The sequence below is a fragment of the Halichondria panicea genome, chromosome 6 (assembly GCF_963675165.1).
Source record: "Halichondria panicea chromosome 6, odHalPani1.1, whole genome shotgun sequence".
NCBI classification, from domain to species: Eukaryota; Metazoa; Porifera; class Demospongiae; order Suberitida; family Halichondriidae; genus Halichondria; species Halichondria panicea.
Genome location: NC_087382.1, coordinates 5,531,881 through 5,558,244, shown reverse-complemented (window position 1 = coordinate 5,558,244; position 26,364 = coordinate 5,531,881). Strand labels below are relative to the sequence as shown.

The 26,364-nt window shown below is 41.4% G+C and overlaps 6 protein-coding genes across 6 annotated transcripts; 4 read left to right on the top strand and 2 right to left on the bottom strand.

Moving 5' to 3' along the window:
* Positions 1-242: 242 nt before the first annotated feature.
* LOC135337792 (uncharacterized) lies at positions 243-3,270 on the top strand. The gene is made up of 4 exons (XM_064533782.1): positions 243-816; positions 864-1,853; positions 2,176-2,206; positions 2,370-3,270. The coding sequence occupies exons 1-4, from the start codon at positions 747-749 to the stop codon at positions 3,070-3,072; spliced, it is 1,794 nt and encodes a 597-aa protein (XP_064389852.1). The 5' UTR covers positions 243-746; the 3' UTR covers positions 3,073-3,270.
* A 153-nt stretch (positions 3,271-3,423) lies between these two features.
* LOC135337793 (uncharacterized) lies at positions 3,424-8,423 on the top strand. The gene is made up of 5 exons (XM_064533783.1): positions 3,424-3,833; positions 3,982-4,951; positions 5,503-5,735; positions 5,928-6,110; positions 7,652-8,423. Exons 1-5 carry the CDS (start codon positions 3,767-3,769, stop codon positions 7,936-7,938), a joined length of 1,740 nt encoding a protein of 579 aa, XP_064389853.1. The 5' UTR covers positions 3,424-3,766; the 3' UTR covers positions 7,939-8,423.
* Positions 8,424-8,474: 51 nt separating this feature from the next.
* LOC135337790 (uncharacterized) lies at positions 8,475-13,163 on the top strand. The gene is made up of 4 exons (XM_064533780.1): positions 8,475-8,640; positions 8,725-9,375; positions 10,818-10,866; positions 11,775-13,163. Exons 1-4 carry the CDS (start codon positions 8,556-8,558, stop codon positions 13,036-13,038), a joined length of 2,049 nt encoding a protein of 682 aa, XP_064389850.1. The 5' UTR covers positions 8,475-8,555; the 3' UTR covers positions 13,039-13,163.
* On the bottom strand, positions 13,159-17,490 carry LOC135337798 (dynein regulatory complex subunit 5-like). The gene is made up of 9 exons (XM_064533789.1): positions 17,376-17,490; positions 17,183-17,315; positions 16,396-16,646; positions 16,141-16,247; positions 15,277-15,378; positions 14,809-15,002; positions 13,928-14,235; positions 13,727-13,786; positions 13,159-13,480 (listed from the first exon to the last, which is right to left on the bottom strand). Exons 1-9 carry the CDS (start codon positions 17,382-17,384, stop codon positions 13,334-13,336), a joined length of 1,311 nt encoding a protein of 436 aa, XP_064389859.1. The 5' UTR covers positions 17,385-17,490; the 3' UTR covers positions 13,159-13,333.
* Positions 17,491-17,637: 147 nt separating this feature from the next.
* On the bottom strand, positions 17,638-20,451 carry LOC135337797 (Golgi reassembly-stacking protein 2-like). Its single transcript, XM_064533788.1, has 7 exons — positions 20,310-20,451; positions 20,118-20,198; positions 19,857-19,953; positions 19,368-19,474; positions 18,875-19,048; positions 18,487-18,675; positions 17,638-18,346 (listed from the first exon to the last, which is right to left on the bottom strand). Exons 1-7 carry the CDS (start codon positions 20,373-20,375, stop codon positions 17,702-17,704), a joined length of 1,359 nt encoding a protein of 452 aa, XP_064389858.1. The 5' UTR covers positions 20,376-20,451; the 3' UTR covers positions 17,638-17,701.
* A 50-nt stretch (positions 20,452-20,501) lies between these two features.
* LOC135337791 (uncharacterized) lies at positions 20,502-25,573 on the top strand. The gene is made up of 15 exons (XM_064533781.1): positions 20,502-20,658; positions 20,771-20,890; positions 20,966-20,994; positions 21,094-21,223; positions 21,905-21,963; positions 22,026-22,123; positions 22,178-22,205; positions 22,280-22,374; positions 22,430-22,657; positions 22,761-22,894; positions 22,948-23,054; positions 23,347-23,436; positions 23,662-23,786; positions 24,607-24,934; positions 25,286-25,573. Exons 1-15 carry the CDS (start codon positions 20,535-20,537, stop codon positions 25,415-25,417), a joined length of 1,827 nt encoding a protein of 608 aa, XP_064389851.1. The 5' UTR covers positions 20,502-20,534; the 3' UTR covers positions 25,418-25,573.
* The last annotated feature ends 791 nt before the right edge of the window (positions 25,574-26,364 follow it).

Genomic DNA, 26,364 nt, shown 5'->3' with positions numbered 1-26,364 from the left:
GGGTGTGGTGATAAAACAGGAATGAGAAATGAGGAAATGAGAAATAAGAAATGAGGAAATGAAGAAATAATTTATGGTTTAGCCTCGATTCCAGGCCGCTTGAACAAAGCTTGTTCAAGCGGCCTGGAATCGAGGCTATTTATGGTTATGATCATCGCCATGGGCATTAATTTTCATACACAAAATAATTATGACATTGTTATAATAATAATAATTATAACACAAAAGTAATGACTGACATCAGCCAAGAAGCTAGTAGGTGACTAAGTATATAAACTATATATAGTAGCACCGAGAAGTTTCATGTATAATTTATATAGGCACCTCCACACAGTACAGGTTGTCAGACACATTGTAGGAATTAAATTTTACCATCACTTCAGATGGCACAGTGAGCTTTCTTTCATTAGTATATCAGCCTTCACTATAGGCATTGCTTGTGAGAATGGTAATGGGAATTGCTTTCTTCACCCTGTAGCGAGATTGGTCTTTGGTCTCGAGGCTAGGATGAACACGCATCATCATAGTGGTACTTATTCTGATGCGCAACTAAGCCAATTTGTTGCACGTGATCGTGTCAACCTCCTCACGCAAAAACTCATTGCGCATGCCTGTAGACAGATAGGCTCTTTACAAAACGGTTGTTTGTCACTGCTTATAAGTAATGGCGTGAACACAAGGCAACACAAAGAATTGTGAACAGAACCAGTTGAGAGAGTATCAAGCTATCAAGCAAAGTGTGAGGAATGGCTGTGAAAATAGATTGCTGCGTAGGTCTAGTACTGCTAGTTCTTTCAATAACGGAGTGTGGAGGAGGTGAGATGAATACTGGCGTTTATTTATAATGATGAATAATTCTCTAGATAAAACCAGTAACTGTATATATCAGTACACCCAGCAACCTGTGACTCAACTGAACTGTGACCCTAATGGATCTCGGCTGCAGATACACTGTGGAGCAACAGGGCCGCTCCTCCCCTCGTTCCGTATACAGTGGTACCGTAGTAACAGATCAGTTAGTAGCACAACAAGAATCACATCAAAGAATGACTGTCTTATCAGAAACAACATGCTAGATGTGATGGATGAGAAGAGAAGTGCTACGTCTATTCTTCTTACAAAGAATATTGATTCAACTATGAGTGGAGTTTGCTTTTGGTGTCAAATTGAATTCAGCAGACTTATACTACCGGTAAAGAGTGAAGTTGTTTGCATTGATAATGAAGAACATTTTGCCGGAGTTGATGACTGCGGTGATTCAGTCGTCATGTTGGTAAACACATCAGTTCTGTGTGTACACGTTTCCCCGGATTTGGCGAGTGCTCTGGAAAGCTTAAACAATGAAAGAGACATTATAACTAGCCCTACAATTTCTAGTAACATTCTATCACTCACAGGAAAAGCACAAAGCGGCAGCAGCTTAGTCTCCACAATGTTTGGCAGTGAAGCCATTCAGTCAGGCAAAACATTGATAAACACTCAAACTTTGCATATTGGCACTAAAGTTGCTACGTCTATCGCAAAGACACAAGTTTATGCCACTCCTAGTTCAAAACTTAAAGATTCGTTTGTCAGTAGTAGCACAACTGAGTCTCCCATGAACAACACAACTTCTAGTACAGTCAATACTATTATAGTGAGAGGAATGGAGGAGACAGTGCCAAGATCAAGCTTCGAAGGAGCCCTTTATGCTGCTATAATAGTTTGCATCTTATTTATAGGAGTTATTGTAGGGTTGGTGATCATGATTCTTTGTCTTGTAAGGAAAAAGTGTTCCTGTTTGGTACAAGTAAGTGATTATTTGAGACAAAAGCTTCACAGAGCTACTAATTCAAGAAGGAACTCACAAGAAGGCAAGTATAATTATAGTTAAACTGTATACATGCACGTACACCATTGCACAGCTACTATATAAACTGTACAGTGTAGCATATGCACTATAGCACAGTATGAGCTGATTATTTATTCGTTAGACATGGACTATAGACATAGTCAGTGCATGATACTCCATTAAAAATTTCACTTATGAATTCCAGCAGCTTTGAATTAAGTTTGTTTATACTACACTAATCCACTTTTCATAGCCACACCACATGCACACAAGTATAATGGATAAAGTAATTTGGTACACGTCAGGAAGTATAATAATACTTGTTAACATTTTACTCAATACAGCCAATCATGTGAGTGAACAAGTGGATGGGAGGTGAGGAGTGTTCACAGATGAGTAGCTATATCCATCAAGATCAAGTACAGTAGTAACAGCTAGTACACACTTAATTTACAAAATAGGTACATTATATATTGTCGCTTTTATGCTTAGTACTACAAATTTGGCGTGGAAAGTATATATTTTAATATGCATGCAGTGTTCTGGAGCAGAGATCAGTGATGAAAGGTACACAAGTCGAAGTCAGTTTTTCTGAACAAAGCAGAACTCTTGCCTCAGAGAGTAGCACACCATTTGGGCATCTAAAACGCTCAACTATTGAAACAGAGTCTTGCCTAGCAACTTCAGCTGATAAGCCACCTCCAGAACTACCCCCTAAACCCAAAAAATCAAACACCCCTGCAAGCTATGATCACCTTGAACCAGTTACAATAAGAGTGGACAATAGCACGATGGTAATTAAAAGCAGCACCTCGATGCATTCAGCCGTGTCCACATCAGAAATGCATAACGAGAAACTTCCTAAAGTGCCTGATCACTATTACCATACTCTCGAGGATGATGGCTCGGGAATGCTGCGTTCTGCAACAGCTAGTCACACTAGCAGCCAGGCTTTCAATGTTGGAGGCGGTGAAAACATTGACAAAGTGTCAGCACACTTGCAGGAGCTGTTTGACGATCCACGCTATGCCAGACTCAAACTGGACCCTTACGGCGAAGGAGATTATGTTAGGAGTGGACTGACGAAACAGAAAGACTTTTCTCGCAGCTCTCCATCCATTGTCACTCTGATCCAACCTCAAGAAACGCTTATGAAGAGAGGAGCCACAGAAAGAAGGTCACTCAGGCTGCCAAGATGGATTTCTACAACCAAGACAAGGCCGGACATTTATGAGAACTAGAACAATACTATAGTTGCATGCATGCACTATTCTATAAGTTAGTATAGATGCACCATTACTCACTGTGTATGATTTTAAGTTGTCTGCATGTACATTTCAATACTGCAGTCAGATGTATTAACTGTGAAAATACTGTTCAGTTCATCAGTTCATTATAAATCTCTGACACCAACATTATTATATGGCAGCCTATTACATTTGACGTTAATAATTATATAGAGTTTAATATTATGTATATATATACACACACCTTGTATAATTGATACATGCATAGACAAAATTAACATCATCTATACATTGCTAGAGCCATATCAAAATGTTGATTACAAGTGCCAGCCTAGTGTTAACTGTCAGTAAGCAAAACAATACAAGTTGTCACCACACTTGGCAGCCAACCTCAACCACTTTGTATTGCACAATGCATACAATAGTTTAGCCTTGAGTGTAGACTCTACTATACACACCTTCCACAAGCTCAGCATTGTCTAGCTCTGAGTCAGTGCATGTGCACAAGCCTTGAGGGCTTGTTTGATATACTGTAGCTGTACTAGATCTAACCATATCTATTATTGTGGTTTAGCTTTAAGTGCAAGGTTTACACAGCAGACATAAAAGGAAAGTTATACTATAGTCTAAGTAAGAGTGTATGAAGCAGAGGCCTATAGTAATAGCTAGCTAAGTCTATAATCTCACAATGGATCTCATGCCACTGAAGGTGGTTGTTCTTCTATCAGTATTGGGACATTGCTTATCTCAAAAAGGTGAGCTAGCTATAGATCTCATGGACTCCCACATTTATAGTGGCTATTATTTTGAGTCTCACAAATTCGATCATTATGGTAACTGCATAGTCAGACCTATGTTTATACATAAAAAAATTATGTAGCCATTCTATCCTCCCATTTCTAGGTGACTGTTACTACTACTTTGTAAGACAACCGAGTCTCGGTGCATCATGCAATCCCTGGCCTTTACTGAACAATACCACCACACTTCCTCTTCACTGCCACATTCTAGCACCCAAGAACGATCATCTGCCTAATGTTAAGTGGTATAAAAACGGACTTGTCGATGAAGGCACTATAATGCGAGTTTATCCGGGAGGCCCTGATCCAAAATATTCTAATCCTGTTTCCAGTGGCGATCTGATAGACTTTAAGTTTGTTAACTTCTCACTCATAATCCACAATGTTAGTAATAGTGATATGGGTTGTTACTGGTGTGAGATCAGCGTCAATGATGGGGAAAAGTGTGCTTTCAATATTCAACCCAGTAGTCAGTTTTGTCTTCTGGAAGGGGCTCAGTATACTGGAATGTCCAATTGCCATAGTTTCCCAATGAATGAAGAAATGGTGTGTGTAGCCAATACAATTTGTGGATCCACTGTGCAGACATCTATTAGTTCTTCAGAACTGATGGAATCAGGACAAACATTATCGACATCCAGTTCTAGTGAAACCGTCTTCATTTCTACAAAGCAATCAATGATTGACACTTATCAAGTAGAAACTAACACTGTTGCAGTTGAAAGCACACCAGTATCACTTTTTTCAAACACTCCTTTATCACAACAAAACTCATTCGTACTAAATTCTGGACCAATGATGAATTCTGTGTCTAACGGTATGCATTTGAGCAGTCAACCATTGAACGTGGTTCCTATTGGATCAATGCAATCAACGAAAACACCACTATCTCAGCAGGAGCTCCGAGTTGGTCTCTATGTGGGTGTCGGGGTGTGCTGTCTGTTGCTAGTGGTAATCCTGGTACTACTGGCAGCTGTGATAGTTTTGTGTAAGGTTCCAAGAGCCAAAAAACGAGAGAAAGAGTCAGTCGTTGCTAGCAACATAAGCTCCCAACCTCTCAACAATCCCGTGTGGTAAGTGCATGCATGCACGTTAGTTGAGTGCATTAGTAGAATCAGTCCACCATATGGTGCAGTCTAGGTGTGAGAGATTGTGTCTGTACAATAGAAGCCTTTGAGATACAGGATGTCTAGTGCTCAACACCTGCCATGTGGTAAATGCCATGGCCCATGGCAATGAACGATTATTAATTACTATGGTTGCCCATGCACACGGAGATATTTTTATGCTGTAGCCATAGTGCCCATACATGATGCAATGTTCAACACCCCTTTCTTGTTCTTTGATGTTCTTGTATGTTCTTTGATGTATGTAATTGCCAGGCGACTGTTGTGTTCATATACTGTAATTATAACACTCTTGGAAAGTGCTCAACCGCACCCTATCTGTATATGTCCGAATGCATGCATGTATCCAAATGTGCTTAATTGTTCGTACGTAGTTTTGTGGTGAAAGGAAAACTAAAACCTTGGTATTGTTGTCATAAATCGTTGTTGAGATTAGCTAAATTCATTCACGCATGCAGGTACTGAAAAGTTATCCATGCATGCATTCACACACTCAGGAGTAAGTCTAATTCAGGCTTGGCTGCAATGTCTGTTATCAACGAAAGTAGTATACACCTCATCACGGACTCACCCATATCGTCGACTCAATTATCACCACTATCACAGTCGATAACGGCAAGGCCGAAACAGGAGTGTACTGGTGTAGTGGCCTCAGCCTCAGGGCACTCTGACTCTCTCTCCAGCCTAACAATTGCTACAAGTATGGAGCAGAGGGAAGCAGTTATTAAGGGTAAGTGATGCTATCATGCATATGCATGCATATATACATGATAGGAGGAACTGTTACAGTTATAGGCAAAATAATGAGTTTCATGCATTTGAATGGAGCACCAAATTTAGCCTGTAGGCTGTAATTATACTGTAACAACAATCATGATACTGTAACAGTTATACATGAATTAATTATATATGTACAATGTAGGTGTTTGTGAGCATCACAGACTCTCGCTGACCAATGAATTTGATGAGCAGCGTCACAATGACATAGGTGCACACTCTAGCGAACGCTCAGACTCACCTGACTCTCACTACTACCATGTCTTAGAGTGTCCTGGTTACAGTGACGCAGAAGGTCGAGAGTTCCTACTGCGGAATTGGAAAGAAGGTATAACAGTTACATTAAGGGAATGTTGACGGAGACCAGCTACATGTATAGGCCCTAGATTAATTTAATCATAGTGGGTGACCCAGGGCCACTATGTCACCCATGTATTTAGCCTCGATTCCAGGCCGCGAAGAGAAAGGCGGCCTGGTATACTCTGTATGCGCATGCGCGAAATAATTGACAACAATTTCATCATACAAATTGTAAAAAAACGGACAAAGTTACAAAAAGAAAGAATACGTATGACAATGTGATCACCAGTGGCGTAGCCAGATGGATGCAGAGGGTGCTCCAGCACCCCCCTCTGGCCTCATGCAGACTCTGCTCCACAAGTACTAACTAGCTAGCTGATATGAGAGAACTAGAGCTCTATTGCACGATAACTCAAAACTCCAGCTCCACCTCCAAATATTCAGTGCACATGCGCAAAGCCGGGCTGAGCAGACCAAGGTCCCCACAGAGTTGCAGACTGTCAGCAGCTATCACCATCATAGTCATGTCACTCTTTGAGTACTTTTCAGTTGAGCCCAGTTCACAGAGCAGCACTGCAACTGCAAGTGGCTTGCTACCCTGTCCTGCTAATTCACAAGCAGAACTTGGTTAGCAGCTGTATATGATTTAATTCAAAACAATAGGACATCTTCAGATGAAGATGTGGCTTAACCACCAGTACCCTCAAAGCAGCAGTACCCTCATTTCTTTAGTCAGATTGCGTTAGAATCAATCTCAGAGCATATAACAACAACAATTTCTGGGGGAGTGCCCCCAGACGTTGGGGCACATTTTGCACCGCCAATGCACTCTGCGCACTGGTAATTCAGACAATCCATTCATTCAGCACCCCCTCTCTCAAATCCTGGCTACGCCCCTGACCACAATGGCAGCTAGCTTTCAGAGACACTAATCAAAGTAGAACGTACTTCTTCTAGCTCTGTTTATCAAAGAGACAGTTCAAGAAGGCCTCCCATGCAGACAGTAGAGCTGCCAGCTAGGAAGAGTGGTTGACTCTTTAATACATCAGTAGATCTTGAGTGAATATTAAACTTCCTGAGTGTCGAGTTAAAGCTTATTAAAAGCTTTCAGGAGTAATCATTAGCTTTTTTATCTTCAGCAATGACTTTCTGTCAAACATAAAGGCAAGATTTAGTAGCAGAAGACTTGCCTGGTCCATATTACCACAGCCTCATCAAGGAACACATCATGCCTTTCCTATAACATCTGTATAGCCTTACAGTGTAGGTTGTCGTTAAGTAGAGACTTGGCCTGATACAATAAAGGGCGTAAGAACTCAGTCATCTTTGTAACGGACTAGACTGTAACTTCATTATTTTACTGAAAGTATCCACAAATACACGGATTACCCCCCTTTTTGGGGTAATGTACGCGCATGCTCATACAAAGTATACCAGGCCGCCTTTCTCTTCGCGGCCTGGAATCGAGGCTGCCATGCATTACGAATAAAATCATTAATTTTGTTGGCTGCCTAATAATTATTTGTGACATAATGCCGTTCTTAATGCTCTCTAATTATGTAATTGCAGGTGACACTTCTACCGCCAAATCACAAAGCAGCTATGGTACACCCAACACAGATGTAGAGCTAACCAATCAAATTACTCTACCCTGCATGATCGAAGTAGAGGATAAAGACGGCTACCACTGGAGAATAGTACCACCTACTGGCAAGAAAGAGGGGTCGTCATCACCACAGAAGAGGAAACATCAGTACACTAAACTAGATTCCACTAAAATGGAACCAAGAAGAGAATATGCTCGAGTCAGTGTCAAACGAATTGCAAGTCCGGAATTTCTTGAGAGAGAACAATAACCAAGAGTACTCTTGATATATAAAACTGATCACCACTAATTTTAAGGCCAGTGTTCGTCAATGTCTTGTTTTCTGGTTTGGAAATCACCTTACCACTAGTGAGGGAGGGAGGTTATCATTATTCATTGTGACATCACTTCCTGTAAAACCCCATTTCCTGTTAATTAAAATAACCACACTGGATATACAATAAAACCACAAATATGAAAAAGGAAATCTTACCTAATCTATGCTGCAATCTATGCTATTTATCATGTGACACACCCACAAGTAGGTGTGGCTAATGAAAATAATGGAGTGATGTCATAATAATGAGTTTTTTGATGAGGCAGTGAAATTTGAGGAGGGAGGTAACCAGAAACAAGACATTGATTAACATTGGCCTAATTTTAAATTTCAGAGACCTAGTCTCGCGCACCATCCCTGAATGTTTTCTATTTTAACGCTAGGTCGACAACATTTGGTACATAGGAGGTCGCCCTCAAGTTTACGTTTTTGTAATGATATTCACAATCAGTCTGAATCATTAATGTCCTGTGGGCAGAGTTTGTGGTAAAATACCTCGGAAGAGATGGATTGTGTACAGTATCTAGTAGTCTAGTTATTGTACTACAGATATGGAGCTCAAGCAACAAAACAAAATGAAGCTGCTAGCAGTAACCTTTGTGCTCACTATTTCATGGCTGTCTGTAAATGGACAAGGTGAGCAAGGGAGATGAAAAATTTATTTTAGAGTAGATTCTAATGCTTCTCAACCCTTGAAAGTGGAACATTTTCCCCTCACAGTTTGTCTGTACAAGCTTACAGAGGAGCCACTGCTTGTCTTGCCCTGCAATCCATATCCATCAGATGGTATCACGTTGCATTGCACAGTAAGAGCACCAGACTTTAGTTTCACCATACAATGGATCTGGCAAGCTGACTCCAGTTCAGAGCTCATAGAGTTACTAGACTCTAGTGACATGATGAAAGTAAGGATCGATACTTTGAATTTCAGTGACGGAATTCGGTCAAGGTTGAACGTCAGAAACTTAATAAATCGTGTGGGTATGTTCTGGTGCCGAGCTACATTGAGTAATGGAACTCAACTAGAGGACAGCAGTAAATTAACTCTATACAACCAAAACGTTTATGAGAATGATATGAATTGCACCAATGAGGAACTTTCAGAACAATCATCAACTGGTAGGTGTATAAATGCTGCCTCTTCTGTTGCTGAAACTCCACCGCTGCTTGCAATGGATCAGATCACCTCCTCACCTACCACAATGGCCGGCAACGAGACCACTCCTCCTGCCCCTGACAGTCTGGGCCCGGCTCTCTATGCAGTTATTGCAGTGATCCTAGTGTTCTGCCTCGTCATAGTAACACTAACAGTGACCATTGTGCTGCTATACAGGAGGAGAAAGTGTGGAAGAGGTGACATAAAAACTGCTGGTGAGTTAATATGAACAGTACCGTGCAACCAAAGTATAATCGTAATTTTCTATGTGCATGCATATATAGATTAGGTGTTTACAATTTACTATGAGACCGTCTATGTTGATGCATTGAAGCACCGGCCCCCAATGTGTTTTCTCACACAAATAAGTTCCATCAAGAAGCCTTGTAATAATGTGTTCCTCTATGGCCTCTAATAGACAAAATAACGACATGATAAAAGTTTAAGTCCTGGTTAATACTTAAAATTGCCATTGAGGACATCTGCACGCATGCCCTTAATTGAGGGGACATGAGCATTTGCTGAATGGCTATCAAGTAGTAGTCAAACACTTGCGGCATTCAAAGAATTTTAGTTGCACTTTGCTCCACACACAATTTCACTTGTGAGTGACGTAAAATCAATTAGGAACATCCTACTTTACTTCATGTGGCTAGCCACTTCAATGAATGTAGTTATGGTCATATCAATAACATGCACTGTTGACAGGGAAGGAGATTCATCTTCCCTTAGGGCAACGACTATTTTGTCTTGAGTCTTCATTCTAGATGCTGAAACTATAGAGTGCCCTTTCTTCCCTACTCCTGTTACAGTATATGTGCTTGTGACTATTTGTAGCCCTTCAATTACGTTATACTCTCAGTGATGTCATGCTTACTATGGCTACCTACCAGTCAAAACTACCTTTATGATGAGGTTTCTGCAGACAGGTTGTGTGTGCAACTAGTGGTTGGGGTCTGTGCAGGTAGTGGTCAGGTCCTGCTATTCATTGTAGGTTGTTACGGCAGCTAGTGGTTTGGGGTCATTCAATATTCATCGTGTGTAGTGTGTGCAGAGCTAGTGGTTTGAGCCTGTCCACCAGTGCTATTTACACATATTCATTGTGGTAAGGTAGTGTACCCAGAATCTTGGCATTTCATATCGGCAGTTCTATTCAGCTCTTCCTTATTCTAAACTTGCGAATGGAACCATTATTCGCAAATTAGACAATTTAGGCCTTGTTATTGAGGAGGATTGAAAATCTGTGTTACCTACGTATTTGCCATAATTGACTCACTAAAGCTGTTATTCACTTGTGCTTTTTAAACGTGACCGAGCGTTAGTGCACAGCTCTTAATCAGCTGTTATGATCAACTTAGCAAAGTAGCTAATGATCACTAGTGGTTTCTGATGGGACTCTAGAATGTCTGAGTGTGTGCAAGCTCGACGTGTTGCCGTGGTTGTTTGTAAACTGTAGCTGCAAAAGTGTTGTTACAATTTGGTCATAGTATAATGCAGTTCATTAGGTACCATTGTTACAGATGTTGTCAATGAAGTATTCGGTAAAGTTGCAGTATTGGTACACAACAGACACACACAGACACACACACTCCTTATTATGTGTGTACACACTTCAGTTCAAGCATGACCTGCCCACCCCACATGCACACATCCCCAGATCAAGCTGGCAGCAATCCATACAGTGGCTTTACAACTGACAGGGAAAGGTGAGCACACACTAACACTGTATATGCATTACTGCCATAACCTGTCTAGTCTGTATCTTAACTTAAACTAATTAGCATACAGCAATTAAGCATGTAAACTGTTTACATAACCATCCTAGTTTCTGTCTATTTTCCTTTTGGGGTATGGATTTTTTTAGCTCGCCAAGAGCTTGCATATAGACAATTGCTTATTTTGGAAACTCTTACCTACATGGATTGCCTTAATTAGCGAACCTGTTTCCATCTTTTTGTGATGGGTGTTTTTCTATACTAATGCAATACTAACATACACCGGTAATTATTATAGCACTATGACAACCAGCTGCATGTATGTATAGTGAGTGCTGTGATGTGAATACCTGCATGCTACATTAATATCATATTTGCTAATTACCGAGCAGCAGTTGTACATGTGTTAGTTAGGGGCAGTCAGCCTGGGTACATTCCGATAATGAATCAAATGTCACAAACATGACATGGGTGGTCATACATGTTCAACCGCATGTCATAGTTGCCTGTACGTACACAATTAAAGTGATGAAATTTGCATATCTTAAAAATGTAGTTTCTGCATGATATGAACAGATTGTACATTTGTATCTACAATGTAACTTGGTATCTATCCTAATTGAATTAAAATATTGCGACTGACATAATTAAGTATAATTATCCGGGTTGTCTTTTAGACACTAAAACATTATACTGTACACACACACACACACACACACACACACACACACACACACACACACACACACACACACACACACACACACACACACACACACACACACACACACACACACACACACACACACACACACACACACACACACACACACACACACACACACACACACACACACACACACACACACACACACACACACACACACACACACACACAGGGTCAATGAACTTGCTAATGGTGTCATTGCTGATAACCCCTCCTCTCTCACAAGCTCAACTCACTCCACACGCCCACACCACCTCTCCACCCACTCCCCTGCCCCACTCGTCTCATCTAGCATGAGCCCACAAGATGACTACTCTCGTCTTATACGCTCACACTCCTCCTCCCAATCGCATCACGAATCAATTGCCCCAGGCTACTCCAAACTCGTCATCGGAGAAGAAGTCCCTCAGCAGTCACGAGAATCTCGTATATATAACGAGCTAGAGGATAAAGATCTGGAGCGGTACGTGTCCAAAGAGGTGTCTACAAATGGTGCACCCCCTATGAACATTTACAACTCTTTAGATGGACCGGGACGACGATTCAGTGCCTCAAATGTGCGCAATTGTCACCCTGACTACAATCCAGTTATTCCAAGAAGAGACAGTGAGAAGTCAACCAAGAAGAGCTCCACTTTGTTTGATGATCCCGATTACTCGCCTGTGAAGAAAGTCAATAGTAAAAAAGAAAAACGGTTTGAAATTATCGACCCTCGGTACACAGGTGACTACGAGCGTTCTCCCGAGTACACATGTCCTACTGTTAAAATTAAAACCAATGAGATTGACCCTAAGTATCGGGGGGACTACGAACGTGATCCCAACTATATCCCCCAGCCCCCTCCACGTAGAGCCTCGTTTACCTCGTCAAATCAAAACCGAGTCGTCGATAGGGAGCCTAAGCCTGTACCTCGACGACAAAGCGTGGGGGTTGATGCCCTCTCCAAATATAGAGGAGATTATGAGAGGAATCCTACGTATGTTCCCTCTCCCTTGAGAGAAGACAGAAGCTTGCTGGGCCGCAAATATTCAGGAAATTACGAGCGAGACCCAATATACATGGCAAATGTATTAAAGAAATCACGCGACGAGAGAGAAGGTAGTACGGATTATTCCGACTCATTGCCAAAGAACTGTAATGCACAAACTGGATATGTCAATGTCGAGCAAAGGCAGCCTAGTGACTCCGATCACACTACGAGCAATTCTTATTCCGACTCGTTTCCAAGAGAGAGTGTACCCTCACTACACAGTTATGTAAACGTGAAACAAGGGTCCGAGGACACTCATGTAGTGCTGTCAAAAACTAACCCCTATTCTGACTCTTTCCTGAAACATAAGGGTGCAGTCTCCCCAATAAGAGATGTTATTGTCGAGCAAGAGTCTGAATCATCAGCTAATGAATTACTGGAACAAGGTACTTTCATGGACATTTAGTGTCCAGGTGCTACATGTATTATATAATTGTGTCTGTGTTTAATAGTTGTTTCTCATAAGACATAATTCACTTCACATTCTTCATGTATATAATTATATTGCAAATTAATGTTCACAAACTACAATGTCATGTAAGTTGATCAATTTTAGAATATCAGCAAAAACCACAATAAATATTATTAAAGTTTGTAAATACAGGCTATACAGCCAACAAACACCATATTATACCGTATACATGTACAGACAAACAATAATCAACACATACAAATATTATATACATAATTATGTACTATAGCTATCTCGTCCCTCCCCTGTCCTGATTGTCTTTGACTGCTTGATTAATACAGTACTCGCTCTCCTGGCTAATCTCCGTCAGACGTAGGTCAAAGTTCAATAGAGACTTGTTCTCCTCCATACCGTGTTGTATGAGTTTGCCACCAGCCTGTATATAGAGTATGTGATAAGACAGTGAAAACAGTGCACATTTATAACAATGCAAGTCACTGATTAGGGTAGGTAGGGAGAGTCTACAGAGATGGGGAAATAATCCATTCCTATACCTGTAGTAGCGCCTGCTCAGGCAAGCATTAATACCATAATATCCAGCAAAAGCAGAATTACCACGTAAGCTTGATAATAAGGTAATGCATGCTATACATCATGTACGTGCATCGTGCCTGACACTCACCTCAAGTATTTTGTTGCAGGTAATGTTGAGGTTCTGTAGTGTCTTGTTTATGATCACCATCTGTAGATTATGAACGCTAATTAAAAATGCAATGAATCTCATACGTGCGTAATTACAAAACATTAATTTCACAGCTTAGCAGAATTTAAAAACGGTGCTAAAGAAATTGTAACTGCATAACTAGTGGCCAAAATCAGTTACCTCTGAGAGTGCTTGAGCCGAGGCCTCCCCCATGTCATTGCTCCCTATGTTGAGGGTCAGTAGACTATCGTTCTTGCCCTGCAGTGCCTTGAGTATCGATTGTGTACCCTCGTCTCCAAGTCTGTTCATACGGAGATTGAGTTCTCTAACAATTCCGTTGTTATGGAGGGCGTGGCCTATTGACACTCCCCCTTGTTTGCCGATTAGATTGTTGCTCAGCTCCACTGTGACCAGTTTTGGAGAGTGGCCATTTAACAGTTTGCCTATTGCTCGCCCAGCATTGTCTCCCAACTTGTTGTGAGAGAGATCTGTTGAAGAAGGAGACACAATTACATGACTGAATTACATGTACCCAACACACACGTAACGTACCTAAACACAAATTTGCTCTTACTAGTCATTATAAACAATAATAACAAAGTTTTGAGAGAGAGAGGGTGCAATACAATGTATAGTACATGTACGTAATTAGATAACCCTAATCCTGTTACTGGAGAGAAATTGGTACTACAAAAGAGACCATCAGAAAGTTGGAATTACAAGTACACACCACACCTGGTTCCTACTTGTATGTACTAGCAGCATGTGGTGTGTGGTTACCTACAGGTACATTAATCCACCTAGATACTAAACACGTAGCAGCTCTGTAGCCTTTTGATAAATATAAATGCCATGTAATTTTACAGTACAGTAGAACCTCCCCAAACAAGGGACACTGTACTACAACCTTTCTAGTGCCCCCATCTCTTAATTGTTACAAAACTTCCCTGTGCATGTTAAGGACAACGGAACCTCTCCAAAAAATAATTCACATGACTTATAATTATTGCCCTCAACATTTCTTAGTTCCACTGTACAGTACACACATCACGAACACACACCTAGCACTGAGAGCGAAGGGTGGTCTAAGAGATGTGAGATGATGAGTCGTCCCTTCTGATCACCAACTTTACTACGGTTCAGGCGAAACACCCTCAAAGTGGGCGTGGCCTTGAGCCCATTGGCTAACAGCTGGCTGTCTCGAGCCGTGAATTCGAACAAAGACCAGTCAAAGTTCATTCCACAATTTTTCACTCTGGATAGGAAAATATACGGAGTGTAATGTGAAGAGAATTATTTTATGACGAGCTAGAGCACTCTTATCAGAGCTACATGTAGTAAGCAAATAAGCCTAGAGTTAGAAATGATTATGGGCTAGGATGAACAAAACGCCTTCCAAGACAACAAACCATAAAGAGTCGTCAGGGAAGACGTTAAAATAGCACGCCAACAGAGAATAATTATGGTTCGGCTGTCTCAAGTACGTATGTACAAGTGTAGGCATGAATACCAATTATAGTAATTCATACCCAAAAGTGAGGGACAGCTCATCAAGTTGATGCAAGTTCTTCAGGATGAGACCGCAGTTAAGATGATCGTTACACACTGACAGTGTACCATCCTCAGTCAATCTGTGTGAGAAGAAAACTCTGAACTTAATACAGTATACAAGCTTAGAGTGAGCCATAAGACACATGTACATGTTGGTGTGAGTCATAAGATATGTGTATCACATAAAAGTGTATCTTGACCCTGATTCTGTCATTCAGAAAAGACTATAGTGTTCCAGTAAAATTAAATACAGAAATGAAAGCAGGGAAAATGGTACATACAAATAGGAATGCTGGTAAAGATACAATCACAGCTCAGGCTAAAGTATCGAAATTGTAGCAAGAAAAGCAACAAGCAACATTGGGCCTTGTTAGACAGACTATGTTTACAACCTACAGTACATGTACATAACATTCTAGTACAGTTGAGCCTCGATTATCCAAACACCTGGTGTCCCCCACCTCATCCGGATGGCTGAAATATTCGAATACCAGAATGACTTTAAATGATCCACGCCTCAATAATTCGAGTTAGCCTCTGATGCATAATCAGCAAACGATGTTCAGCACTTACAAATGTACTAGTCTTTGACGTAATTCATCAGTGGACAGAACACAGTAGCAAGCTATTATTGTTAGGTGTTTGCTATGAATGTCATTAAATTTGGTCGAATCTTTAATCGAGAATTCGGATAATTGGGGTTCGGATAGTCGAGGCTCAACTGTATGTGTACATCGATTTAAGCACTGATAGAAAAGCTACTGGCCAAAGGCTAAAACTATTGTTTGTTAGACTATTGTATGATACCAAGCCAACTAGTACACGTATGAGTGAAAACTTACCCATCATCATCATCTCCATTTATTGCCTTGTCTCGGGGCGGGGGAAGAAGCTGATTTACTCTCAATCTATGTACATACTGACTCGACAACTGCAGAGTGCCCTCCAACTACATGTATGTGTGGAGTGAGGCAACTATAATTTATATGCACACAATGTATTATAATTATAGTGTCCAAGCCTAAAGGACACATTATTATTGTATAAGGATAATTATGCACCTAGTTCACAACATTCCTACGACTTGAATTTCTCACCTTGAAAATGTCACTCTGCTCAGGGACGAAGGTTTCAACTGTCTCTTGTGCATTCCTCTCAAAGAACATCCTCTTCCACTGGCCACTGTACTCGGACAAGTCACACAGCTCCCATCGCCCCCGGCAACAACGCTCCCAATATGACTCGTCATTAATTAAAGGGGCAGTGATTTTGAGCGGAATATTAGGGGAAAGTTTCTTGAGAACGTTTTGTTTGTGCTTTGGTAAAAGTTCTTCAAAAAGTGGATTTTCTGCAAATTAATTAAGATATGAAGTTTAAAATATTAGATACGCAGTATAGTCACCCTCTGCTCATACATACCACATACACGTAGATTTTATTGGTCAGTATACTCGATCAAAATATTATACTCCGTAAAGCCACATTTTCTTAGACTTGTGAGCTGTCACTTTTGCACGGCAAAGGTCAAACTCTGTGTTGAGACTCGTGTTGCAGTCAGCACATCAGATAAGATTTTAAGTGGCTGTGGTTTTCGTAATGTTAGCATACTGAATGTGATACTTAAACTACCACAAAACTAGCTGCACAAAAATCTCCTAGTGCCATGAAAGTTCGTACTACCAGTACTGAAATTGCATACTTATGCCTATGGTAGCGAACATCACGTACATTCAACGTTACTATCAATTATTTTGTGGTAACTGCATGCGATCTAGCCACTTGAGTTGGTTGCCACTATTACAGTGGCAAACGTTGCACAAGATTCTACACACAGTGTGACCAGTCTACTTTTCGCCGTGCAAAAGGACGGCTCGCGAGTCTAACCTCCAAAGTTTCCCACTATATGTGATATACACACATCCACAAGAGGAGGTACAATCTCCAAGTTCCACTCGGGGTCTTCAGCAATGATTCGTCGCATTTTGCGAAGATCAGCCGCTGGATTTCGATTCTTTGCCTATGAACCATAGTATGATTTACATGTGATGCAAATCATATCAAAATATCTAACTCTCACCTTGTCCATTTTAGGGGTGGTGCAAAGATAGATGAGTGGAAGAAGAACTCAACTTCATTACGATGTGCATTAATAATAATAGTCTAGTTTCTATGGAGACTGTAATTAGTATATTTAGGCGCATGCGCGGTAGCAGATGCAAAATATTGTAGACGAAGACAAACCCGCCTGGAACGAGGCTACTCCGTGCCAATTTCATGATCGATCATTTCCTAGTCACAAGCTTGCATCATAAATTAGCATCTATATAATTATGCTTGCATCAAGGTAGAAAATGAGCATGATTACAGAATCACTTGATATCATACGAATCTAGTACATAGATATCAGTTTGCTGAGACACTCTGCGATAAGGAAGGGGCCGGTCCAAGACTGATCGTAGGGGGCACACTAGGGAGTGAGAAAGTGGGCGGGGCTGCGGGTAATCCAGACACAGCACCTGTGGCACTTGTAAACACCTGTGGGGTCACTCCTGTCGTCATATGTGTATTGATTGGAAGCTGGGAGTAGGTAGCAGGAACAGGTGTCTGTCGTTGCGAGTATTGAGCTCCAGGCAAAGAAGTCACTTGGGTAGACTGCGGCATTGACAGTTGTTGCTGCTGTGTAGGTACTCCTGAGGTAAGTTGTTGTTCCATTGGTACTGCTGTAGCTTGAAGTTGTGGAGCTCCTATGTATTGTGTGGGCATACCCTGCTGTTGAGGAGAAGCTTGGTGCATAACGTTTGAAGGAGGCGCTTGATATGCAGGCATAGGCTGAGGAGAAACGACAGCTTCAGATGAGGGCTGGTTGGGGTTGGGAATTCTGACAACAGTAACGGGAGCAGGTGTTAGAGAGCTTGGAAGATTCGTGATTGGTTGTGTGATGCTCATCGAGTTGACACTGGCTTCAATGGTTGCTATGGAGCTTGCTGCCGTGGTTGCAACCTCAGAATGTCCAGGAGTACTTGGCTGGCTTGGCACAGACAGAGGAACCTACAGAAGATACAACATCCAGTCAAAATAATCACACCATACAGCTTGGAAGGAACACATTGTACATCCATATTTAGTTTTTACATACGCAAGCTTTTTACTCCTGGGACTATAGTATATACATGTAACTCCTGACTTACATCAGAGTAACCCTCAGTAGGGGCTGTGTTTGGCCCGTCAGGGAGGTCGGTGTGGCCTCCTAGCTCAGGATCTCTAACCTTCCCTCCCAGCGTCTCCTTCTTGGCTGGGATTCGATGGAGGTAGCCGTACCCAATACCACAGCCGAGGGAACCCTCTCCTCCCCACTCAGTGTTGGGTGTCAGTAGAACCTGAGGAGTGTGCGTGTGTGGGGGGAGGGGTTGTAAAGAGACTGTACACTAAATAGTACTGTATCTGCACCATCTACAAAATTCTTAGTACGTTATACTGCAGAGCGCACAACACACTATTAGCTATAATAAATTATTGTATTGCCTAACCTCCTCTTGCCTGCGCTACCTATATACAAGTCATGAAATAATTACTGACCTCTCTGCAGAGGTCTGTGTCACCGTTGTAGACAAAGAGCTTAATCTGCTTGTGATCGTTGTTCTCGATGATAGTGTATAAGTCATCGTCCCCTGCCATCACCTCTGACCCTAGGATGTAGTCTGTGTGGGGAATGAGCCCAGCTTGGGCAGCTGGTGAATTGGGATGAACCTCCTATGGTACAGTGTATGTGTGTGCGTGAAGAGGTGAAAGTACAATACACGACAGCTACGCTAAGTCACCCCGACTGGAATGATACTAAAATTCGACACTACATGTACGACGACAATGTACTGTATACAGCATAATTATAATGAGTGAATCCAGTACATACATGTACATAAATTTAAAATGTGAAGTGTATAGAAACCTAGGTGTAAACCTTCAGACTCCATAGAGCCAATGCTTAGTCTCAAATAAAGTAACACTGCCAAAAAGCCACAATTCAAGGTACACGACTGATACGCATTAGTACCACAACACAACATCTTACCAACACGTGCCAGATGTTCTCTGTGGCCTTTTCGAATGAGCAGAATCTAATGGACACTCCCAACAGTCCCTGACCTCCCCACACGTTACTAGGCACCAGGCTCAACTCTGCAAGAAGTATCACGAAAGCACACTGAAAACTTTACAAAGCGTATGATGTGCTCTGATACATATGGAATATCAACTAGGGTACACATGACCACAAACTGAAATACCATCAAAATCTAATCTTAGCACAGAACTGAACAGCTTGGATCTAATTGTGCGCCAAATGCGCCTTCAAGCTATTTATTGCTACAATTTAAACGTGGCCGGCACTCTAAATGAATCGCCGATAAGGGAATTTTCTCCGTTCTATTTGTGCGTGCCAAAGAATAATTTTTCTGGAACCTTTATTAGACATTTTACAGTACGTATACACCTGATCACCACCAACAGGAACTGAATGCTCACTAGTGAGTACATGTACCATATTTTATACAAAGCTCACCTCTGGTGGTCCGTGTCTTTGAGCTGTACACCACCAGCTGTACCGGCTGGTCTATGTACTTCTGGAGTACCTGCTTTAACATGTCATTCTCCTGGTTCTGTAGAATGATACATTTTTAGGCAAACTACACTTAGGGTGTAAAATTACATAAACATAGAGTTTTTAGTGTCCAGAAAGAGTCTCAGAGTCTCATCGTATTAACATACATGTACTCGGTTCGCTTTTAGGGAGGGATGTTTCATATAATTATGGTTGACTTACCAGCCTGACCCCATCTATACACACGATGAAGTCAAAATATGGATCGAGAGCAGCTTTACTGGCTGGGGACGAGTCAAGTACCTGGGGTACAAGCACAGAGGACTATGACGGATCATGGTTATCATGGTGATGATGGAATGTTGTAAAAATACTTTCCATACAAGCTTACAATGAAAATAGTTAATACACTACCTTTAAAACATGGTACCCCTCTGTGCCTCCTTCTGGGATGCCAGTTGACGACTGTGCACCTCCCATATTAGAACCGAGACCGAGTAATAGAACAAAAGAGTTTAGCTCGACTTGATCACGTATGTCCACGTCCACGCTCGAGTGCAAAGTGCAATGTGAAGTAGCCTTTCTGACGTCATAGAGCTAACGTGATCTTGTTTACCTTCAATTGCCTGAAGCCATACTATGGAAACCAGCCCCTCCCTCTTTTATGTTGTGCATGCAATGGCCACTGTGGTAGCAGAAAATCCGTCGTATGTAGGAGGACCAAGGGAAGATAGAGGCAGTAAGCAAATGAGCAGACTTCCAGGTGAGATATAATGAGACCTCACTCCAGTCAGTTGTTTTGCCATGTCCGTAGACTAGCTAGCTTGAGCCAATTTTATTGGTTTTATTCGGTTGTGTCACCATTTTTTGATCAGACCTCAAACCTATCCAAGAAGAGGAGGAAATTGGACAACCGGCTAGTGTCACCAATGTCACTTATGAGCAATCTGAGGAGCTGCAGTTGCCACCAATTATCCCAGACGAAAAGAAAGAAGGTTAGTTTGCACTACCTATACAACGTCACAAAAATTTAATCAGGCAAGCTAACACAACGTAATTCCTTTATATAGGAATATCTACAGAGAACCTGTTGGAAGCTGTAAGTTTGTCAATCCTGTAGAGGCATTCCTCAAGAGCTGTGTGTACTCATAGGCTAGGCAATCATTTTCATAGCCTCAGGTATGTTATTTATGTACAGCTTGGTCTGAGTGGCTCTAATTCTCTTGGAATTTTGTTGAAGAATGTCCGCGTTGAAGTTAGGGCTGCCTTGGAGGAACTGACTGTCATCACCACCCATGACGACAACCTTGAGAAGCAGTACAAAGAAAGTGAGTGGGTTTATAATTATTGTCCACTATACATCAGAATTTATGGCAGCAAACCTCTGAGGCCGATGGGGAAGTCCCTAGGACAAATATGGTTTACGTTGCCTTAAATTATAATGTAGCTACCTCACCTCGGACACAACTAGCTACGTGTTTAGTGGGCGGTAACACTATACAAGTACTTCGAGGTTCTCCAATTAGCTTAGTCTTTAGTTAGAAGTGATTCCGAAAGGGCGAACCTCTTCGAACTAAGACTAAGTTCACGAATTGCCTGTGTGCAAAAATAAACTTGATAAAGATAATTTAATGTTGCACCACACATAGATGCGAATAAACTCGAGCAAGCTAGAGCTATAGCTAGCTGCTAATAATTATGACTTTGGAATATCATGTTCTACATTCCTCAGTGCACAAAATCTGTGCTTGCATGAATGTTCTCTCTCCAAAGTACGCACACGAGACTATACATGTATATATGTTCCAGACAGTTTTTATCTACACTAGTCCACGTTTAGGCATGCAGTCAGACCCACATTTTCCCCGGCCTTCCTGGTATCTAGCGGGCCTCACCCATCTGTATTTCCCTTGCCAACCAGTGTCAAGAGCAACACTCTTTGTGTAATACTTAAAAGCAGTGTGCCCTAGCCATAAAATTGTTATGCACCTATTTTTATACACTATCAGCTGCTGTAGAAAATGAGCACCTGCAAGCTTCTCTTGATAGAGCAAGAAGGGAAGTCAGGGTGAGTTGCTGTATTTAATTATTTTGTAGTATAACAGCCGCATATATCTTAATGATGTGCAGCACTTGAAAGGACAGCTCTCCATTCTCCAAATGACACCATCAGAGATTCGCGGAGAACGAGCCAGAACTCAACAGAGGGAGAGAAAAAGACAGGAGCTGTAAGAGAATGATTATGTAGTATTTTTCAGTATTTTCATGCGATTTGTTTTCAGGGAGAAGCAAGCACAAAGAGCTGCAAGGGTGAGTTGTAAAACAACATATGGCAGTACTTATGATAATTATAATCATCATCAACACTGTAATACTATTGATAGAGTCAGTTAATGGAGAGAGGGGTCACAGTGCAGGTACTAACAGCATCTGAACGAGCAAGAACAGTTAATGCTAAGGGAAAATACGTTGACAACCAGTAAGTTTACCTAAATCCTAAATAATTAATTTTGATGAAAGTTTCTTTTGTACAGGCGAGTCAAGAATAAATCACGGCATTTACGGAGGTCAACCTATCCAGCACAAAGTGTAAAGGTCAAACAGGCTCCACCCTTTACGTTGCCAGCAAAGTCCAAGGTTGAGCCCCTCCCACCACCATTGTTCGGTTGCTCTTGCTCAGAATGTAATGCCCAGCAGAGCCTTGGGGCACTGACTCTAAACAGGGAACTATGTCAGCATCAAACCGCCAGTCAAGTCACAAAGTGAGTGAACAATGATTGACGACAAAAATGTCATGTGATCCGTCAATCAATTTTGTGGATTCACATACTGATCTGAGATTTCTGTACACCCTTATCTATACAGAAGTGGGCAGCAGATTTTGTTGTGCGACAGAGTGGTACTAAAGGGAGAGAGGCTGGGAACAGTGTGCTACATTGGCAGGTTGGATTTTGACGCTGCTGACCACATTTTCATTGGCATACACCTAGACTTGCCTGGTAATGTAATTCACAGTGTAACTATAATAATATTATCATGATTGTGTTTCTAGTGGGCAACATAGATGGGTATCTAAAAGGAAGACGCTACTTCCAGTGTCCTCCCAGCCATGGCGTGATGGTAAAAGCTGCTGACATCATCTGTGTAACTGGTCGTAAGGTATTATTGTAGTTGATCATCACAACAATAAATTGTGCTGTATAGGCGAGTTTTGAATTTGTATACTAATTTATAGTTCTAAAAATAAATGCGTGATACTATACCTTGAATTGGCGCATACATTTGTATAGCACAATTAAATGAGGTCTGTGCATTCCCATTGTAACTCTTGCCAATTTTAACGGTTGCAATCGATACTGAAACCTCAATTAAAATTGAGCATTCAAAACCAGGCCTATATACAGCATATAGCATATACCTGCTGTTTAGTGACGTATAATTATTGCTGCAGCCCATGAGTGGAGGTACTGCAGTACCTAGAGTGAGAGAGAAGCTACCTACAGGATTTGAGATCAGTCGATCAGCTAGTAAAGCGAGCAAGGTATATACTGATCGCTGGCAAATGCAATGTCCAGTTTTGGAGCTTGCATTAATTTGTACATTACACTTGTTTTCATCAGCACAGTGTTTGACTTTGTCCTTCATAGAGACCCGTCTTTCTAGTATGAAGTCGTGCTTTTTTGTCTTTGTGGTGACGCCTTTATTTATTTACTGGCTAGAGGGTTCACTTTTGAATGCTCAGCCTGCAATATTTCTGTACATGCAGGTATCGAGCCCACATGCAGTTAATCAAGAGGGGAATAGTTTAAGTGCCATGTCAGCAAGTCCTCCCTCAACACAGAGCCAGCTGACTATGGAGGGAGGGGAAAGCGTAGAGAGTATGAGCAAAAAGTATGTCACACATCACAATATAATCTAATCTTATAAGCAATTATATTCGAATTCACGTAAATATTCGACTGACTGAGATAACCAAGCTATTATAGGCTCACTTTATAGCAAGGGGTAGATCGCCACAACCAAGAAAAATACCAATGGCAATATAGTAGACTCTCGGTCACCCTTGGTACAGTGCAACTTGGCCGGAAGAGCGAGGTGGCTGTATTTCGCGAAATAGCCGTGGCTTAAAAACGACCTTACCTCGAATCTAATGACTACTTTTGCGGTTCTTGTCTCGAGGATAATGAGTCATTCTGCTCTCTATTTCCAATTCTATCTGCCAAACTACATCCAAAGCGTCATATCCGGCTGTAATAAACCTGCATTGAAAACCTAGTTTGGGACAGCCAGCACTGGCCAGCTAGTATACGGAATAGCGAGTGGCCGTACTTCACGGTGAGTTTTGTAGTAAACATAATTATAGCTAGCAATCCGTGCCAAACCAAATGGCCGGTATATCGAGGTGGCCGCACTTCAGAGAGCCGGAATAGCGAGAGTCTACTGTAATGTACGAGCTACATGAAACCACAAAATGCTAATAAGAATTGAGATCCTTGAAAGTTCCCTCTTACACACCGTATTACTAGAATGTTTTATGAGCAACAAAATTGAAAACGTGAATTTAACGAGTATTGATCGCTTCGTACTTGTATGACATCACAATTCTTGCCAGATCGCAAAAGTTAGATAGCAAATTGTTAAATTTTCTGCTGATTTGGCTTATTTACAAAAGTTTTTCAAATACGGTATAGAAAATGATATCCATGCACAGGATCCAACAACTGGCCCATAAGTCCTCAAAGAAAGCTAAGGAACTACAACGGCTACAAGAAGAGCTGAAGCTACGCACACCCCCCACCCCACCCCCCACAAAGGTTATGTTAGACGAGAGTGTGCACCTTTCCTTGTCGGACCCTCCTCCACGGCCTGTTACGCCTCAACCGGTCACGCCCACCTCTCGTGCCCATACAGCTGAGCAGTTGCGAGCCAGCACCCCCCTGGAACAGACACTGCTGGAGCTGCTGTGTGAGAAGGATTTGGGATCCACTGGGTTTGTAACAACCAGGGAGCTTACAGCGTCTCTTAGACAGCTGTCTGGGGTGAGTGCTGCATGAGCATGTTTATAGCTATACGATACATGTACACAAATGAACATTCAGAATAGACAATTAAAAGTAATTATAGTGCATGCATGGTTGTAGAAATTAAGGGCATGTAACATATGCAACCACATCTCTGCAGGCGACTATATTTCTTATATAAAACAGCTTCTAAATCTAATCTTATTCGGCGTACCGACATAGCTGTAGTGTGATGTGCATGAAGATGAATATGATATACATAGTACAAAGCTCAATTCCATGCACCTTAGGGTTTGAAAAACTGACCAACTATTTTTGACCTACTATTTTTTCCAATACGTTAATTTGACAATGTGTGATTTTTTTCAGATGACATCTGCAGAAGTGGATGAGCTCTTGACTGGAATGGGTGTGACTAGTGAGCAAGGTGTAGGCATCCCTTACCACACACTAGTACCACACCTAGTCAAGGCAATTGAGAACATGGACTTGGATGATTAACATTATCGATGACGGACATGCATGACATTGAAACACACATTAACGTTCATATTTGTTGTTTTCGCATAGCTTTGGCTAGAGTCTACATCAGATTTAACCTAGCATAATTATATGTATAATAATGTTGTATACTTATGGATTAATTTTATGATCGTGGTGGATTGTACAAAACACGGCATGCATACAGTAGACTCTCTTTAGTCCGGTCACTCTTGGGACAGTGCAGTTTGGCCGCAATAGCGAGGTGGCTACATTTCCAAAAGTATCTGCGGCTATATATAAGAGCAGTCCTGCGGTTCCTGCCTCGAATCAATGGACTAATCTTAATTTAATAGAATCTATCACATCTCAGCATTCAAAATAATCGCTTCTATAATAATATTATAGGATTCTAGCCACATTCTCTTAATTCGTGGATTTGCAAGCTTATTTCTCGAGTCATGAATGTAATCTATGGCAGCGATACATAATTATCCAACAGTTTTGTGGAATCAAATATTATTGAATCATAATTATATAGCACAACCATTATCTCTACAAAAGTCTATTTTTAAACTAGAAACATAAAGAATTATTCCAACGACACTGAACTACTCAAACGTTGTATAAAAGTATAGACTACAAATCAGAGATTATAATCTCTGCTCAGATAAATAAGACAGTTCACGCTTTATTGTGTATGGTGCCAATTTCTGTGTGCGTAACAGCAAGACGACAAATTGGAGGGGGAGGGGCTGGTCTTCTGTAGTCCTCTATGGTGAGGGAGGCTAGCTCGTCTCTGTAGGATAGTCTCAGCTGGTCAGGCCTCGTGGCTGGTATGATGATGGGAGGAGTGATGTAATGAACAGGGTCAGCTTCTTCCATTGCTCCATCAGTGTAAGGTGGGTCCAAGGGTCACTTTGTTCATAGTCGTCTATTACTTTGAGTAATTCATTATCATTGTTTTC

Coding starts and splice junctions, on each gene's coding strand:
- LOC135337793 (XM_064533783.1), top strand. CDS start 3,767: ATGGATCTCATGCCACTGAAGGTGGTTGTTCTTCTATCAGTATTGGGA. Junction 4,952..5,502: donor CCTCTCAACAATCCCGTGTG/GTAAGTGCATGC, acceptor TCACACACTCAG/GAGTAAGTCTAATTCAGGCT. Junction 5,736..5,927: donor GAGGGAAGCAGTTATTAAGG/GTAAGTGATGCT, acceptor TGTACAATGTAG/GTGTTTGTGAGCATCACAGA.
- LOC135337798 (XM_064533789.1), bottom strand. Junction 15,003..15,276: donor GAGCTGTCCCTCACTTTTGG/GTATGAATTACT, acceptor TTTCCTATCCAG/AGTGAAAAATTGTGGAATGA. Junction 14,236..14,808: donor CCCTTCGCTCTCAGTGCTAG/GTGTGTGTTCGT, acceptor CTTCTTCAACAG/ATCTCTCTCACAACAAGTTG.
- LOC135337790 (XM_064533780.1), top strand. CDS start 8,556: ATGGAGCTCAAGCAACAAAACAAAATGAAGCTGCTAGCAGTAACCTTT. Junction 8,641..8,724: donor GCTGTCTGTAAATGGACAAG/GTGAGCAAGGGA, acceptor TTCCCCTCACAG/TTTGTCTGTACAAGCTTACA. Junction 10,867..11,774: donor TTTACAACTGACAGGGAAAG/GTGAGCACACAC, acceptor ACACACACACAG/GGTCAATGAACTTGCTAATG.
- LOC135337791 (XM_064533781.1), top strand. CDS start 20,535: ATGGAAACCAGCCCCTCCCTCTTTTATGTTGTGCATGCAATGGCCACT. Junction 21,224..21,904: donor TGAGAAGCAGTACAAAGAAA/GTGAGTGGGTTT, acceptor ATACACTATCAG/CTGCTGTAGAAAATGAGCAC. Junction 23,437..23,661: donor CAGCTAGTAAAGCGAGCAAG/GTATATACTGAT, acceptor CTGTACATGCAG/GTATCGAGCCCACATGCAGT.
- LOC135337797 (XM_064533788.1), bottom strand. CDS start 20,375: ATGGGAGGTGCACAGTCGTCAACTGGCATCCCAGAAGGAGGCACAGAG. Junction 20,199..20,309: donor AGGGGTACCATGTTTTAAAG/GTAGTGTATTAA, acceptor CTTGTACCCCAG/GTACTTGACTCGTCCCCAGC. Junction 19,475..19,856: donor AAAGACACGGACCACCAGAG/GTGAGCTTTGTA, acceptor TACTTCTTGCAG/AGTTGAGCCTGGTGCCTAGT.
- LOC135337792 (XM_064533782.1), top strand. CDS start 747: ATGGCTGTGAAAATAGATTGCTGCGTAGGTCTAGTACTGCTAGTTCTT. Junction 1,854..2,175: donor AAGAAGGAACTCACAAGAAG/GCAAGTATAATT, acceptor TACTCAATACAG/CCAATCATGTGAGTGAACAA. Junction 2,207..2,369: donor AGTGAACAAGTGGATGGGAG/GTGAGGAGTGTT, acceptor ATATGCATGCAG/TGTTCTGGAGCAGAGATCAG.